Source organism: Myxine glutinosa, chromosome 7, assembly GCF_964187855.1.
Source record: "Myxine glutinosa chromosome 7, kmMyxGlut1.1, whole genome shotgun sequence".
NCBI lineage: Eukaryota > Metazoa > Chordata > Myxini > Myxiniformes > Myxinidae > Myxine > Myxine glutinosa.
In genome coordinates, this window is record NC_136267.1 from 48826177 (window position 1) to 48842615 (window position 16439).

Sequence of the window (16439 nt, forward strand, 5' to 3'; positions counted from 1 at the left end):
CTGTGATCCAAATAACAACTGGAACGGCACACAGTAGAGAGCATACCTCCACCTGGTTGGCCATATCACTCAATCGTGAAGAATCACTTAAAAATTAAATAATTCTCTTATCCGAATCCATATTCAGATCTTCACCAAAATCGAATCCATTCTTCCTTGTCCCACACTCAACCGCTCCACCAAGGTTTGTCCAAATATGTCCACACCCTTTTCAGATATCCTGCTATGTATCGTTTTTGGCCCGATCTCCCAATGGTGAAGAATCACTTTAAAAATTCTAGTAGCCGGATCCGAATCCGGATCTTCACCAAAATCGAATCATTTCGTCCCTGTCACATACGCTACATCTCTGCCAAACTTTGTCAGAATCCATCCACAACGTTTTGAGATATTTTGTTCACAAACGGACAGACAGACAAACGGACAAACAGACAGACAGGGGTGAAAACATAACCTCCATCCACCTTTGGTGGCGGAGGTAATGGGTAGAGCTGTTTCCAGGTGACCCAGTTTGACAAGGATCGAATGACCTTAATTTCGGCACCCAACTTGCTGTTGCATGCAGTTGCTCGGGATTAGAACACCTCCCATATGGGAGTGTATCGTTTGGGAAGTGCTCCCACTGCTTCCTACCTTGCTGACCATCGAGCAGGTGAAAGCTGATGACGACTCCGACTAGCGAACTCCGGGTCTGGTCCCATTAGTTGTTCAGTTGGTCCTGGTTTGGATGCACCAGGTGTTGAGGCTATGGAGGTGTTGAGGTTGACTGAACAGCATCGTCTTTGCCTTCATCATCATGATCTTGAGATTTTAGTTGGGATAAAGTTTCTAGTTGAGGCCGTCCGGCTACTTATAGTCTTTTTTTGCTTCTCGGGTTGCTGGTGCCCTTTCCCTTTTTATTGCTCCGGACATTTGTATGGAATACATTTGGAGAAAAAGGAGGAAAACAGTGCAATGACAAATGCTTGATGAGGCTAAACTCAAATAAGACATTTAACAATAACAACTGTGCTGTCTGTACATGTTTAATTGTTTATAATGGAGAGTTGAAAACATATTTACAATGTAAAAACAAGTGAGAGTAATCCACCACTTGTTAAGACATTCGAGGACATGACGGATTTCTAAATGTGTTGTCAGCAGAGTTATAGCCGTGTCCTGATCCTGATCGCAGACACCATCCAACAAGTTAATCCGACGGTGCATGGGCCCCATCTAGGCATGGGCTCTGGGCGACCGCCCCATTTGCTGCCCCTTAATCCGTGTGTGCATGTGTCTGTGTGTGTGTCTGTGTATGTGTGTCTGTCTGTGTGTGTGACTCTGTCTGTGGGGGTGTGTGTGTGACTGTGTGTGTGGGTGTGTCTCTGTGTGTGACTGTGTCTGTGTGTGTGTGTGTGTGTGTGTGTATGTCTGTGTGTGTGTGTGTGTCTGTGTGTTTGTGTGTGTGTGTGTCTGTGTGTTTGTGTGTGTGTGTGTCTGTGTGTGTGTGTGTGTGTGTGTGACTGTGTCTGTGGGTGTGTGACTGTGTGTGTGGGTGTGTCTGCGTGTGTGACTGTGTCTGTGGGTGTGTCTGTGTGTGTCTGTGTTTCTGTGTGTTTGTGTGTGTGTATGTCTGTCTGTGTGTCTGTATTTGTGTGTGTGTCTGTGTGTGTGTGTGTGTGTCTGTGTGTGTGTGTGTGTTTGTGTGTGTCTGTGTGTGTATGTGTGTCTGTGTGTTTGTGTGTGTGTGTGTGTGTATGTGTGTCTGTGTGTGTATGTGTGTGTGTGTGTGTGTGTGTGTGCGTGTGTGTGTCTGTGTGTGTATGTGTGTCTGTGTGTGTGTGTGTGTGTCTGTGTGTTTGTGTGTGTGTGTGTGTCTGTGTGTGTGTGTGTGTGTGTGTGTGTGTGTGTGTGTGTGTGTGTGTGTGTGTGTGTGTTTGATTCCAAAATGACACATATCCATCGATGTTGTTGGATACTGTGAATGCCACATATTGCATTTTGAAAGAAATTCATTTTCTGTACGAAAAATACAGAATCTATACAACGTTAATAACGTTTTTTTAAAAGAAAATATATTTTGTTTACAATTCAACTATATTAGAGCTATCTAACTTTGTTAAGTTACTGGGATCTCGGAAAACATGGAATTATCATCTGTCATGTTTTGCAATCAAACCTCATTTTGAAATATGTATGTTTGTTTTATTTAACTAATTAATGTCTTGCACGAGATTGAATGTAAAGGCTGTTTGTCAAAAGTGTTTTGTGTGGTCATTTGGGCATTACCTTCACTGCCCATCTTTGCCGAACACACCAATCAGATTCCTCAATATAGGTCGAAATGTGCTCACCTGATGAATCGCATGTTGCCAGCAGTGCCAACTCAGCATGACCCCGACCTGGAAGCAGACATCGCAATGGACGAAACGACAGGTAGATGGCAATGAAACCATGTCACCAAATGAACATTTATAATCACTGATTAGCATTCTTTTTGCATTATTGCCATCACTATTATCACCTTAATTATATATATAACCAAGAAAAAGAAGAAGAAGCTAATCGACCTCTGAGATGATCATTGCTATCGACTCTGCAAAGACAGACATCACTCAAACATACTTTGGTCTCGTAACTGTGGAATTGTCCATACAAGGAGCACTCAATCCCTCCAAGAGAAAAATATGGTGTCAACACCCTATTCCTCCGGCAAGACCAGTGGTCAAATGCAGTATTCCATGTGTACAGGTAAAAATCGGGAAATTGTAGGTTGCCTCTCCAACCTTGTGGGGTGAGAGGGGTGGGGAAGTGGAGGTAGAGGGATTATGTAATGCCGATGACCTGACCTTGTATACCACACGCACATCAACAAAATTTAGTGTAGATCGACCAATCAGTTTTCCATTCAGACATGCATACATACATACATACATACATACATACATACATACATACATACATACATACATACAGTGCATTCAGAAAGCATTCAGACCCCTTCACTTTTTTCACATCTTGTTATGTTGCAGCCTTATGCTGAAATCGTTTAAATTCATTTTTTCCCTCATCAATCTACACTCAATACCCCATAATGACAAAGAGAAAACAGGATTTTAGAAAGTTTTGCAAATTTATTAAAAAGAAAAAACTGAAATATCACATTGATATAAGTATTCATACCCTTTGCTATGACACTTCAAATTGAGCTCAGGTGCCTCCCATTTCTCTTGATCATCTTTGAGATGTTTCTACACCTTGATTGGAGTCCACCTGTGGTAAATTCAATTGATTGGACATGATTTGGAAAGGCACACACCTGTCTATATAAGGTCTCACAGCTGATAATGCATATCAGAGCAAAAACCAAGCCAAGAGGTCGAAGGAACTGCCTGCAGAGCTCAGAGACAGGATTGTGTCGAGACACAGATCTGGGGAAGCCTTCAAATAAATCTCTGCTGCATTGAAGGTTCCCAAGAGCACAGTGGCCTCCATAATTCTTAAATGGAAGAAGTTTGGAACAACCAGGACTCTTCCTAGAGCTGGCCGCCCGGCCAAACTGAGCAATCGGGGGAGAAGGGTCTTGGTAAGAGAGGTGACCAAGAACCCGATGGTCACTCTGGCCGAGCTCCAGAGATCCTGTGTGGAGATGGGAGAAACTTCCAGAAGGACAACCATCACTGCACGACTCCACCGATCTGGGCTTTATGGCAGAGTGGCCAGACGGAAGCCTCTCCTCAGTGGAAGACACATGAAAGCCCGCTTGGAATTTGCAAAAAAGCACCTAAAGGACTCTCAGACTGTGAGAAACAAGATTCTGTGGTCTGATGAAACCAAGATTGAACTGTTTGGCCTCAATTCTAAGCGTCATGTCTGGAGGAAACCAGGCACCGCTCATCACCTGCCCGATACCATCCCAAAGGTGAAGCATGGTGGTGGCAGCATCATGCTGTGGGGGTGTTTTTCAGCAGCAGGGACTGGGGGACTGGGTCGGGGTTGAGGGAACAATGAACGGAGCAAAGTACAGAGATATCCTGAATGAAAACCTGAAACAGAGCGCTCAGGACCTCAGACTGGGCCGAAGGTTCACCTTCCAACAGGACAATGACCCTAAGCACACAGCCAAGACAACGCAGGAGTGGCTTCGGGATAACTCTGTGAAGGTCCTTGAGTGGCCCAGCCAGAGCCCTGACTTGAACCCAATGCAACATCTCTGGAGAGACCTGAAAATGGCTGTCCACTGACGGTCCCCATCCAACCTGACAGAGCTTGAGAGGATCTGCAGAGAATGGCAGAAAATCCCCAAATGCAGGTGTGCAAAGCATGTCGCGTCATACCCAAGAAGACTCGAGGCTGTAATCGCTGCCAAAGGTGCTTCAACTAATTACTGAGTTAAGGGTCTGAATACTTATGTCAATGTGATATTTCAGTTTTTTCTTTTTAATAAATTTGCAAAACTTTCTAAAATCCTGTTTTCTCTTTGGCATTATGGGGTATTGAGTGTAGATTGATGAGGGAAAAAATGATTTAAACTATTTCAGCATAAGGCTGCAACATAACAAAATGGGAAAAAAGTGAAGGGGTCTGAATACTTTCTGAATGCAGTGTATATACATACATACATACATACATACATACATACATACATACATACATACATACGTACATACATACATCCACACATACATACGTACATACATACATAGATACCCGCATACATACATACATACATACATACATACATCCACACATACATACATCCATACATACATACATACATACATACATACATACATCCATACAGACATACATACATCCACACATACATACATACATACACACATACATACATAGATACCCGCATACATACATACATCCATACGTACATACATACATCCACACATACATACGTACATACATACATAGATACCCACATACATACATCCATACATACATACATACATACATACATACATACATACATACATACATACATACATACATCCACACATACATACATACATAGATACATCCACACATACATACGTACATACATACATCCACACATACATACATACATACACCAATACATACATACATACATACATACATACATACATACATACATACACCAATACATACATACATACATACATACGTGCGTACACAATTGCCGACAGAGATAATTGCCAAAGTTTAGAATGATATTTACACCATAATGTTTCCAGTGTGAAGTACAGAGGAGGTTGAATCTTCTTCATGGTTCAACACATCAAATGGAAGTGAAAGAATCATTTTGAAATAGTTGTCAAATCTATTCTGGAGAAAGTCCGAGGGAAAAAAGTTCAATTTCTAACAAAGTCTTTGATTAATAACAATGAAAACCTTCTTGACAGTGATGTTTGCCGATGAAACCGAAGTCCTGTCTCCTTTGCTCTCATGAGGATAGCTGACATTCACACAAACAATCTTTATTACCCGACTACTGAAAATAGTTCCGTCAAAGGTTCGTTATTGCAGACTTTTTCAACAAAGAAAATTATTTTCATTGTTGAACACTTTTTCAAAAACGAAAAAGAAAACGAGGTAAATCATGGAATTATTCGATATAAAGATGGTGGTGAGATCTTAATGCCCTTTGTCTTGGTGTTTTGCCATTCAATGTGCTTGTCCTCTTTCAATTTTGCTTTTAAAAACTTTTGCCGCCTCAAAAAGTTTTTTGAAACTTTGAAAGATTCTCATCTGTCTTCTGTCAATTGTTTTGTTTTCCAGAATTCTTCGTAAAGTAGTGCTCTAAAAATTGTCAGTGTAACGATCCATTTGTCATAACTTTCAAAATGAGTAATTCGGTTAATAAATAAATACAGCAAAAAATATTGTATTTGCTTAATAAATTACTTTTCAATATGAAATTTCAAAGCATTTCACCTACATATACATATATACATATATATATATATATATATATATATATATATATATAATATACACACTAGTGGGGAAACCCATGGGCAGAGACCTCTATGACATTTGGGCATATTGAGTTAGATGCTGCACGATCAGGTTTACAAAATGGTTACTGCCTATTCATCAGATCCAGAAATGATGTAATCCACACAATTTATTTATTTCAATGTCCAGGCACATGTGAAATACAGTTTGCAATGTGTAATTACACATAATATAAGAAGTGACTTCAAGACCTCAAATCTTCCTCCCACATCACGCACACTGCACATGATAGAGGATCACGTGCAGGGGAGAGGGGGAGAGGACGGACGGTTGGGGATATAAAGGAGTGGGGGATTAGAGAGGGGGGAGAGTGACACTTCTACCTTGACCTGAGAGGAAGGAGGAGGACAACCCGCTTTGACTGACTTACTTCTGTTGTTCATTTTTCAACTTGAAATCATCGAATACATTTCGCTTTACAAATTAAAAATTGATTGAAAACAAATGTTGTTAATAAATATTGTATTGCATAGTTAATCCATAAAAAAAAAAAAAAAAAAAAAAAAAAAAAAACAACAACCACGGCTCCCGAAAAAGGCGGGGAAAAATGGCCTCTAAAGGTGGTTTTATAGTTAATCCACATATACAATTTATTATGTACAAAGTTTTTCGAAGTATCTTTTAATGACGTAGTTGGAAAAGAGTAAACTCACCTTTAATAAACTTTTTATATACACCCCGGGAACATGAAAAATATTATATACGATTCGATCCCTAACTTCCGTTTTCAGTCGCCCCATTTTACTAAGTAATATTAAAAATAACTAATTCCCTGGTAAAGAACCTTGCCCTCCCTCCTGTCCCCCCCCCCCACACCCCCCCCCCCCCCCCCCCACTTCTCTCTCCTTTCCCATCCCCACATCAGGTCCGACCAGACACATTCAAAACGGCTATTAGAAAACATTTTGCTGACATTCTCAACCTTTGCTGAAACAGACTTAAAGCATCCCAGATACTACAAAAAATGAAATCAGATGGTGAATTGGAGTCGAGATAAAGCCGTGAGGGACTCTGAATGGACTTCATATTCTAGGCCTAAATTTCATTCAAAATGCATTTTGGTCTAAAAATGGTAACTTTCTTCCAATTTTTTCCCCCGTTTTTTGCAACCGTCTTATACCATGTCATCGACAATGAAAAATGAAATAAGATATCGAATTAGGGTTTAGATAAAACCTTGAGAGATTCAGAAAGCATGAAACGAACAAAAAAGGCCTCAGCCTTATGCGGTTCCAACTAGATGGTGTGGATTTCATGTTGAAGCCCCTCCCAGAATGGGCGTAGCCACTCCTCCAACGGCCCCGCCCATGAACAGACAGACGCCTGACAGACTGGAGGAGAGTATTCTAGTGATATGTATTGTGTCTAATTGTATTTGTTTGTACTGTATATAAAATTGTTGTTTTGTGATCACAATCTCTGCAGAAAGTTGCCAATTAAGACAAGTTGTCTTGAAAGATCATATTATGAATTAATTTTGACCAGAAGAACAAATGTTATAAAGCTAACGACTCCACTGTGTATGTTTCAATCTATTGGTCTTTCTCCTACAAACCCATCCCTGCCCTATGATTGGACCTGAAGAAGGTAAGATTGTAAAATCTTTACAAAAACTGAAAATCCTTTCTAATTCTCCTCGATAATTTGATAATATGGTATTAATTATAGCTTTGTAATTTGGATGTTGACATTAAAGGAGAATGTTCAGCTGCAGAAGGAAAGATATTAAATGGTTGTGAAGATATATAAATGGTTGTGAAGATATATCAATGATTTTCTCTCTCTTCCTCTTTATGTATCTCAGAAGAAGAGAAACCAAGACCCAGGTAACTCATATAGTAAACTGTTAAAAATTGCAGTAATAATGCTTCTGTTATAGTCAGTTGGATCTGTACTCGACTATCCTCGAATGATGTTGCCTGTTTAACATGAAATGCAGACTCTCCTTAACATACTCGTAAATGTATATATTCAGTGAACCAATCATCTTACAACCATTTGTAGTGTCGAACAAGGCTGTGGGGTAGCGTCGAGCAAGGCTGTGGGGTAGCGTCGAGCAAGGCTGTGGGGTAGCGTCGAGCAAGGCTGTGGGGTAGCGTCGAGCAAGGCTGTGGGGTAGCGTTGAACAAGGCTGTGGGGTAGCGTCGAGCAAGGCTGTGGGGTAGCGTCGAGCAAGGCTGTGGGGTAGCGTCGAGCAAGGCTGTGGGGTAGCGTTGAACAAGGCTGTGGGGTAGCGTCGAGCAAGGCTGTGGGGTAGCGTCGAGCAAGGCTGTGGGGTAGCGTCGAGCAAGGCTGTGGGGTAGCGTCGAACAAGGCTGTGGGGTAGCGTCGAGCAAGGCTGTGGGGTAGCGTCGAGCAAGGCTGTGGGGTAGCGTCGAACAAGGCTGTGGGGTAGCGTCAAGCAAGGCTGTGGGGTAGCGTCGAGCAAGGCTGTGGGGTAGCGTCGAGCAAGGCTGTGGGGTAGTGTTGAACAAGGCTGTGGGGTAGCGTCAAGCAAGGCTGTGGGGTAGCGTCGAGCAAGGCTGTGGGGTAGCGTCGAACAAGGCTGTGGGGTAGCGTCAAGCAAGGCTGTGGGGTAGCGTCGAGCAAGGCTGTGGGGTAGCGTCGAGCAAGGCTGTGGGGTAGTGTTGAACAAGGCTGTGGGGTAGCGTCAAGCAAGGCTGTGGGGTAGCGTTGAACAAGGCTGTGGGGTAGCATTGAACAAGGCTGTGGGGTAGCATCGAGCAAGGCTGTGGGGTAGCGTCGAGCAAGGCTGTGGGGTAGCGTCGAGCAAGGCTGTGGGGTAGCGTCGAACAAGGCTGTGGGGTAGCCTCAAGCAAGGCTGTGGGGTAGCGTCGAGCAAGGCTGTGGGGTAGCGTCGAGCAAGGCTGTGGGGTAGTGTTGAACAAGGCTGTGGGGTAGCGTCAAGCAAGGCTGTGGGGTAGCGTTGAACAAGGCTGTGGGGTAGCATTGAACAAGGCTGTGGGGTAGCATCGAGCAAGGCTGTGGGGTAGCGTCGAGCAAGGCTGTGGGGTAGTGTTGAACAAGGCTGTGGGGTAGCGTCAAGCAAGGCTGTGGGGTAGCGTTGAACAAGGCTGTGGGGTAGCATTGAACAAGGCTGTGGGGTAGCATCGAGCAAGGCTGTGGGGTAGCGTCGAGCAAGGCTGTGTGGTAGTGTCAAGCAAGGCTGTGGGGTAGCATCAAGCAAGGCTGTGGGGTAGCGTCAAGCAAGGCTGTGGGGTAGCGTCGAACAAGACTGTGGGGTAGCGTTGAACAAGGCTGTGGGGTAGCGTTGAACAAGGCTGTGGGGTAGCGTTGAACAAGGCTGTGGGGTCACGTTGAACAAGGCTGTGGGGTAGCATTGAACAAAGCTGTGGGGTAGCGTCGTTTCTGGGAGCACGGCTGTGCCACTAATGCAATGCTCCCACTAATGTTCTCTGCTGGTTAGGGCAGGAATTTGTCGTTTGTTTAGGGTGCTGGCAACAGCTCACCTACTCTTCACGAAGGACACCATGTGATCTTTAACGTCCACCAATGAATGCAGGTCGACGGAACAACAGTCTAACATCCAAACGAGAGACAGCACACGCATTGATGAATCTCCCTGCCTGTGATGATAGTTTATAGCTGGGTCTGGATTCCATCCCAGGTTAGACAGTTTGGCGGCGAGTTTGTGTACCTTTAGGCCATCCCTCAACCCAAGTGGAACAGTGATAGCAGACTATACAATTAAATAATGTTTGAGTCTATTTCTGAGACCAATCTCAGCAGACCAGTGATGGGCACCTTTAGATGCTTTAAAGTCAGAGTTCATTGAGAGATCTTCAAAAGGCATTGACTATGAACTGTTGCCAAGGATTGGTTAGTCTGAACATTTGAAAAGCTAACGTTTTTGATTAAGGTGCTGTCCCTCAAGGTGGCGACTGAGACAAAGCTGGAGTATACCATCGTGACTTAAAACTTTGCAGTTGGATCAAAGCCTATTCAATCTAAACCCCTTGTTACGGCCTGAAGCACACCAAGCCAAGCCTTCAATCACACTGTCTTTATTTATGGATTATCACATGAAAAATCTCTTCCTACACATAAAACAAAGAAGGGAGAAGAGAGTGAAAAACCAGAGTAGGCCAGTCCAAGAGTAGGCAGGTCCAAGAGTAGGCAGGTCCAAGAGTAGGCAGGTCCAAGAGTAGGCCACCAAGGTAGACCCGGCAGTAGGCCCCAGGGCAGGCCCCAGTGCAGGCCCAGCACGAGAGGGTAGGAGTAGGCAAGTCCTCAGCCTTAACTGAAAGGGCACGATCCCTGTGGCTGTCCACTTTGGTTCGAACCAATGCGATAGGTCTAACGGAGTCTCCCTGCTTCTCCTCCCTTTGCAATTTCCAACAATTCGACTTCAGATGTCCCCTCTGTTTACAGTAATAACACGTGGGGGCCGGTCCCCGGAGAGATGCCTGACTCGACCACTCAAACTGTCTACCCAGAGATGGCTGCACCAATGGACACCTATGGTCTGTCCACTCCCCCTCTGACCGGTCCTCACTAACCCCCTTCTTGTTATACGAGGTAGTACTGTAATGAGGAAAACCAAGGCCTCTCTTATGGGTAAGTTCATAATCATCTGCACCAACAGCAGCTTTTTTCAACTCACCAACCTTATGATCCATAAGGTGGGTCCTAATGTCCAAGGGGATACTGTTCCTAAACTCTTCCATCAAGATAACCTCCCTTAGATTACCATAGGTCCTATCCACTTGTAGAGAACGATACCACCGATCAAAACTCATTTCCTTCTCCCTCGCAAATTCAACAAATGTCTGCCCAGCCTGTCTTTTTAAGGTTCGGAACTTCTGCCGGTATGCTTCCGGAACTTGCTCATAGGCGGACAACACAGCCCTTTTAACAGCCTCATAATTCTCTGACTGATCCTCTGACAGAGCTGAATACACTTCCTGGGCTCTCCCTATGAACCCACTTTGTAGTAGCAGGGTCCAGTATTGTACGGGCCACTGAAGACGTTTTGCTATCTTTTCAAAAGACAGAAAAAACGTTTCCACCTTGTCCTTGTTAAACTTGGGAACAAGCCTAATGTTCCGAGCCACATCAAAGGAATGGGGGAGATCATTTTGACCCCCACCTGAATCGATGGAAACCAGTTGGGCCTGTCCCACCTGAATTTCTAATTTTCTTAACTCAAACTCTCGTTGCTGTTCTTCTTTTACTCTTTCAAACTCTCTTTGCTTTTCTTCCTTTTCTCTTTCAAACTCTCTTTGCCGTTCTTTGTCTTCTAACTTTAGTCTGAGCTGTCTTTCTTCTGATTCTATCCGGGCTAATTCCAAGGCTTCACTCCTCAAATTTACCCACGGTTCTAAATCCATGTGACTGACAATAGCCGAAACAATCTCCGCCTTTTTCATACCAGATGTCCCACTAACCCCAAGATGATCAGCTACAGCTCGTAACTCCACCTTACGTAACAGTTCTACATCTTGCACTAATAGACACTTCTTCTCCAAAAATTCCTTCACTTCAAAATCCATCTCCTCAGCCATGGTGTACGACTGCAGTAATATAGATGTACCAGCACCGTAAACAAAAGTCAAATAATCTGCCAATGAGAAAACTTACAAATGCAAAAAAAACGAAAATCCAAGACAGGTATCATATAGTCCAGATCCCGGACGAGCCCCCAATTTGTTATGGCCTGAAGCACACCAAGCCAAGCCTTCAACCACACTGTCTTTATTTATGGATTATCACACGAAAAATCTCTTCCTACACATGAAACAAAGAAGGGAGAAGAGAGTGAAAAGCCAGAGTAGGCCAGTGCAAGAGTAGGCAGGTCCAAGGGTAGGCAGGTCCAAGAGTAGGCCACCAAGGCAGGCCCGGCAGTAGGCCCCAGGGCAGGCCCAGTGGTAGGCCCCAGTGCAGACCCCGGATGAGGGGGCAGGAGTAGGCAAGTCCACGAGTAGGTCCCAAGGCAGGCCCAACAGTAGGCCCCAAGGCAGGCCCAGTGGTATGCCCCAGTGCAGGCCCAGCACGAGAGGGTAGGAGTAGGCAAGTCCACTAGTAGGCCCCAAGGCAGTAGAGGTACGGCAGCAAGAGTTCGATCAAAGTCACCCTTCAGGTGTAGAGATTGCAGCTGGAAACTCTACAACACCCGAAAAGGCACTCCGCCATGAGCCCTCCTCCAAAATGGCCACTCTCTCCTCTGAATCACCTTCCTGGCCCCTCCCCTGCCCCACAGCCAATCATAGGCTTTATACACATGGACCAAACCACTTGGTCTAACTCACAGGGGGGTTGGGAGGGGGGGGGGGGGGAAGGAAGAAGAAAAAGGTCACAGACCGTAACACCCTGAAGAACTTCCTGCTTTCGACAAAATTCTCATCCTTCTTGGGAATTTTAATGTGGAGCTGGCATCTTTTGGGGCATTGTATATTTACATTGACGAGTCAGGGCCCAAAATTCACGACTCATGGACTTCTGACCAAACAGGCATTGAAAACTATTTCTGGGTGAATGATTCATTCCAAAATTACCTGACATCTTATGAATGCTTTTCCAGTGAGGTGACGGAAGAGGGTGACTGGTACAATAGCCCTTCCGTGATTATCAAACCCGAGCAGATTCCGAGGCAATGTGGAACGCAACAGATGAAGAATGGAAACATCAACGATTAATGGTCAGGATTCCTCTTGCATGAATGGAAGAATCACTACAGCATGATTGTCGGCCAGAGAACACTTGCTGTCTCCCATTGGGCATTGCATCCAATTCAGGTACAACTCCAGGGATACCATTCCCCCAAATGGCTGCTAATGGTCATTCCTTATTGAGAGGACATTTACGCTTCATTCTGAGCCAATTTCATCCAGTATCTCCTATGTTGGATTTAGAGTGCTTTTTGAGTGGCATTTTGAACGATCGGAGGAATGCCACCCCTAAAATGTCTCTTATGGACTATTCACAACTCAGGGGGCCCAGATGCTTCACTCTTGGTCGGTTTCATTTGGGACCTTCTATATTGGATCTAGTGCCTTTCAGGGGTGGAAAGGGGGTTATTTTGAGAGGCTGTGGAATACAGCCATGCGGATAGTCTGGGCTGCCGGTCTAAGGTACCAGGACAATGAGAGATGTTATCGTTAACTCTGAGCCTGAAAGCACTTGCATTGAAGTGATTGACCATTCCAGTGTTCCAGGAAGTGATGAGCTCTTTCACAACACACCTGAGCAAACTGCAGGTGAAGCTTTTCCCCTGCATGTTTGAATCTCATCCTGCACCCCACAATATCACAAAGGGTACTGATACTGGTTGGAGTGGTTGGTGTGCAGCCTGTGGCTGCTGGTTGCATAATTTTCTGGGGGCACGGCTGTGCTTCTTATGCAATGCCCTCTGTTACCAGTAAGCTGGTACTCATTTTGCCAACCTTGGAAGGATGATAGGCTGAGTCAATCCATCTGGTGTTAATTCAGTGGAATAACAGGGGCTTAAACTCAGTACCCTAAGATCTCAAGCGCGCCACCTTAACCATTCAGCCACCACCAGGCTTGGTACTGATACTAATGGCTGATAGTGAGACCCAGGAGTTTGAATGACTAAACTTCTTCAAAAAGATTGTTTAAAATGTAGATGTGAGAGTTGTCAAGGTCTGAAGAGAGGGAAGAGGCTGCAACCTGTCTGTCAGAGGGATGAGGGATGTCACGGCAGAGGGTGGAGTCATCATCAAATATATAAAGGGGATTTTCCAGAGAGTCAGAGAGATCCTTGATGAAGATGAAGAATATGACTAGGTTCAGGAATACGACCTTGGGGAACTCTAGCCTTCACAAGGAGAGGAGAAGAACGGATTCCATTGAGTGCCAAACGTTGGTTACGGGACTGGAGGAAGTCAGTAATCCAAGAGTGGGAGTTGGCCGTGGATGCTATCGGCTGATAGGCAGACAGTTTGGAGAGCAAGGCGGGATGCCAGACTGCATCGAAAGCTCGAGATATGTCTAGAGAGACGGCCCTGATCTCATGTCTGATATTGAGGGTCTCCATACATTGTTGGGAGAGTAGAAGCAGCACGTCCAAGGTAGAGGGACCTGGTCTGAATCCGAATTGATGATCTGAGATGAGATCATTGGAGGAAAGGAATTATATTACGGCAACTGCAATGATGGATTCCATGACCTTGCTGATGATTGGAAGCAATCTCATGGAAACTGAGATAGAGACCGAGTATGAGGCAGAGAGAAACAACATGGAGGATCAATAACTACCTTTATTCCTACAGAAATCGAGTTCTGCATCCCATTGTTTCTATCATTTGCAAGGAGCAGCTGTACACAGTACATACAATATATAATGTGCACCTAGTTGTAAAGAATGTTTTTTGTACAACATTGTGTTTACACAGATTGGCTGTCCCCCAGCTGAGCGCACCGAAGCTGTCAGAAGGAGACAAAGTGGATTTTGATGTGAGTACCTGAATATCAAGCAAATCGATAATTATCTATTGGAATACATTTATCAACTAGAACGGCACTCTGTAGAGTGCATACCTCCGCCAGGCTGAACAGTTTGTTTTGTATCCCACTGATAGGCCGGATCTGGATTCGGACTTGACCCAAAATCTAATCGGCTTGTTCTTGTCACCTGACCAACTCATCCACCAAGTTTAATCATAACTCGTCCTTAACTTTTTAAAATATCCTGCTATGTATCACTTTTCGCCGGATCTCTCAATGGTGAAGAATCACTTAAAAATTAAATAACCCTCGTATCTGAATCCATATTCAGATCTTTACCAAAATCGAATCGCTTAGTCCTTGTCACACACACAACCTCTCCACCAAGTTGCATTGAAATCCGTCCACAACGTTTTGAGAAATCCTGCCAACTCCCATATATCGTTTTTGGCCCTATTTCCCAATGGTGAAGAAGCACTTAAAAAATTATACGAGCCGGATCTGAATCCAGATCTTCACCAAAATCTAATCATTTCGTCCTTGTTACATCCACTACCTCTCTGTCAAATTTCAACTTTTTCAAGGTCAACTTTTTGAGATATCTTGTTCACAGACAGACAGACAGACAGATGAAAAATCACTCATAGAGCGACACTTGGCAAAGGAGAACAAAGTAGAATGGCACTCAGTAGAGAATACTTTTGACCTCAAAAATAATTGGTGGTTGAATTCAGTGACTTGGTCATAATTGGTGGCCCTGACTCGTGAATGTAAATATCCAATGCCCCAAAGGATGCCAGCTCCACATGAAAATTTTCCCAAGAAGGATGAGAATTCTGTCGAAAGAAGGAAGTTCTTCAGGGTGTTACGGTCTGTGACCTTTTTCTTCTTCCTTCCCCCCCCCCCCCTCACCCCCCTGTGAGTTAGACCAAGTAGTTTGGTCCAAGTGTATAAAGCCTATGATTGGCTGTGGGGCAGGGGAGGAGCCAGGAAGGTGATTCAGAGGAGAGAGTGGCCATTTATGCAAAATATGCAAATCGTTTTCAAAGTTTAAGTTAATCGGATGAAAATTGAGGATTTTAGAAAATGGGGAAAAATGGTTGACCTTTAGCCTGTGTTGACCTTGTGACCTATGTTGACCTCAAAAATAATTGTTTGTTTAATTCAGGTAACTGATATGAAAATTCCATTCAAATTTAAAGGCAATCGGATGAAAATTGAGAATGTTAGAAATTTAGAAAAAAAGGTGGTTGACCTTTGGACTATGTTGACCTTGTGACCTATATTGACCTCAAAAATAGTTGGTGGTTGAATTCAGTTAGCTGATATGAAAATTATATTCAAATTTCAAGTCAATCGGATTAAATTGAGGATTTTAGAGATACGAAGAAAAGTGGTTGACCTTTTGGCCTATGTTGACGTTGTGACCTATGTTGACCTTTTGGCCTGTTGACCTTTTCGCCTACGCTCATCTCAAAAATAGTTGGTGGCTGATTTCCGTTAACTGATATGTAAATCCTATTCAAATTTCAAGTCAATTGGATGAAAATTGAGGATTTTTGAAATTTGAAATGGTTGTTGACCTTTGGCTTATGTTGACTTTTTGGCCTATGCTGATCTCAAAAACGGTTGGTGGTTGAATTCAGTTCGCTGATATGAAAATCATATTCAAATTTCAAGTCATTCAGATGAAAACTGAGAATTTTAGAAATTTTTAAAGAAAGTGGTTGACCTTTGGCCTGTAGGGACCTTGTGACCTATGTTGATCTCAAATATAGTTGGTGGTTGAATTAAGTTAGCTGATATGAAAATCATATTCAAATTTCAAGTCAATTGGATGAAAATTGAGGATTTTAGAAATCTGAAAGAAGTTGTTGACCTTTGGCCTATGTTGACCTTTTGAGCTCAAAAATATATAGGATTTTGTCGGACCACAAACTCGACCATTTGGTGAAGTTTCGTGAAGATCGGTTTAAAATTGTGACCTGTAGGCAAGTATAAGTGAGCGGACAGACAAACAA

At 43.7% G+C, this 16439-nt stretch overlaps 1 protein-coding gene across 4 annotated transcripts in view; it reads left to right on the top strand.

Moving 5' to 3' along the window:
- LOC137431203 (troponin T, cardiac muscle) overlaps positions 1 to 16439 on the top strand; it is a 73011-nt gene that overhangs the window by 25748 nt on the left and 30824 nt on the right. For 2 of the 4 annotated variants that reach the window (XM_078781672.1, XM_078781673.1), the window contains exons 4-5: positions 7796 to 7817; positions 14367 to 14427. In XM_078781672.1, coding sequence (XP_078637798.1) covers positions 7796 to 7817; positions 14367 to 14427 — 83 coding nt within the window. Of the gene's footprint in view, positions 1 to 2355; positions 2416 to 7795; positions 7818 to 14366; positions 14428 to 16439 lie in introns of all 4 variants that reach the window. The other 2 variants (XM_078781670.1, XM_078781671.1) reach the window with 2 other exon arrangements.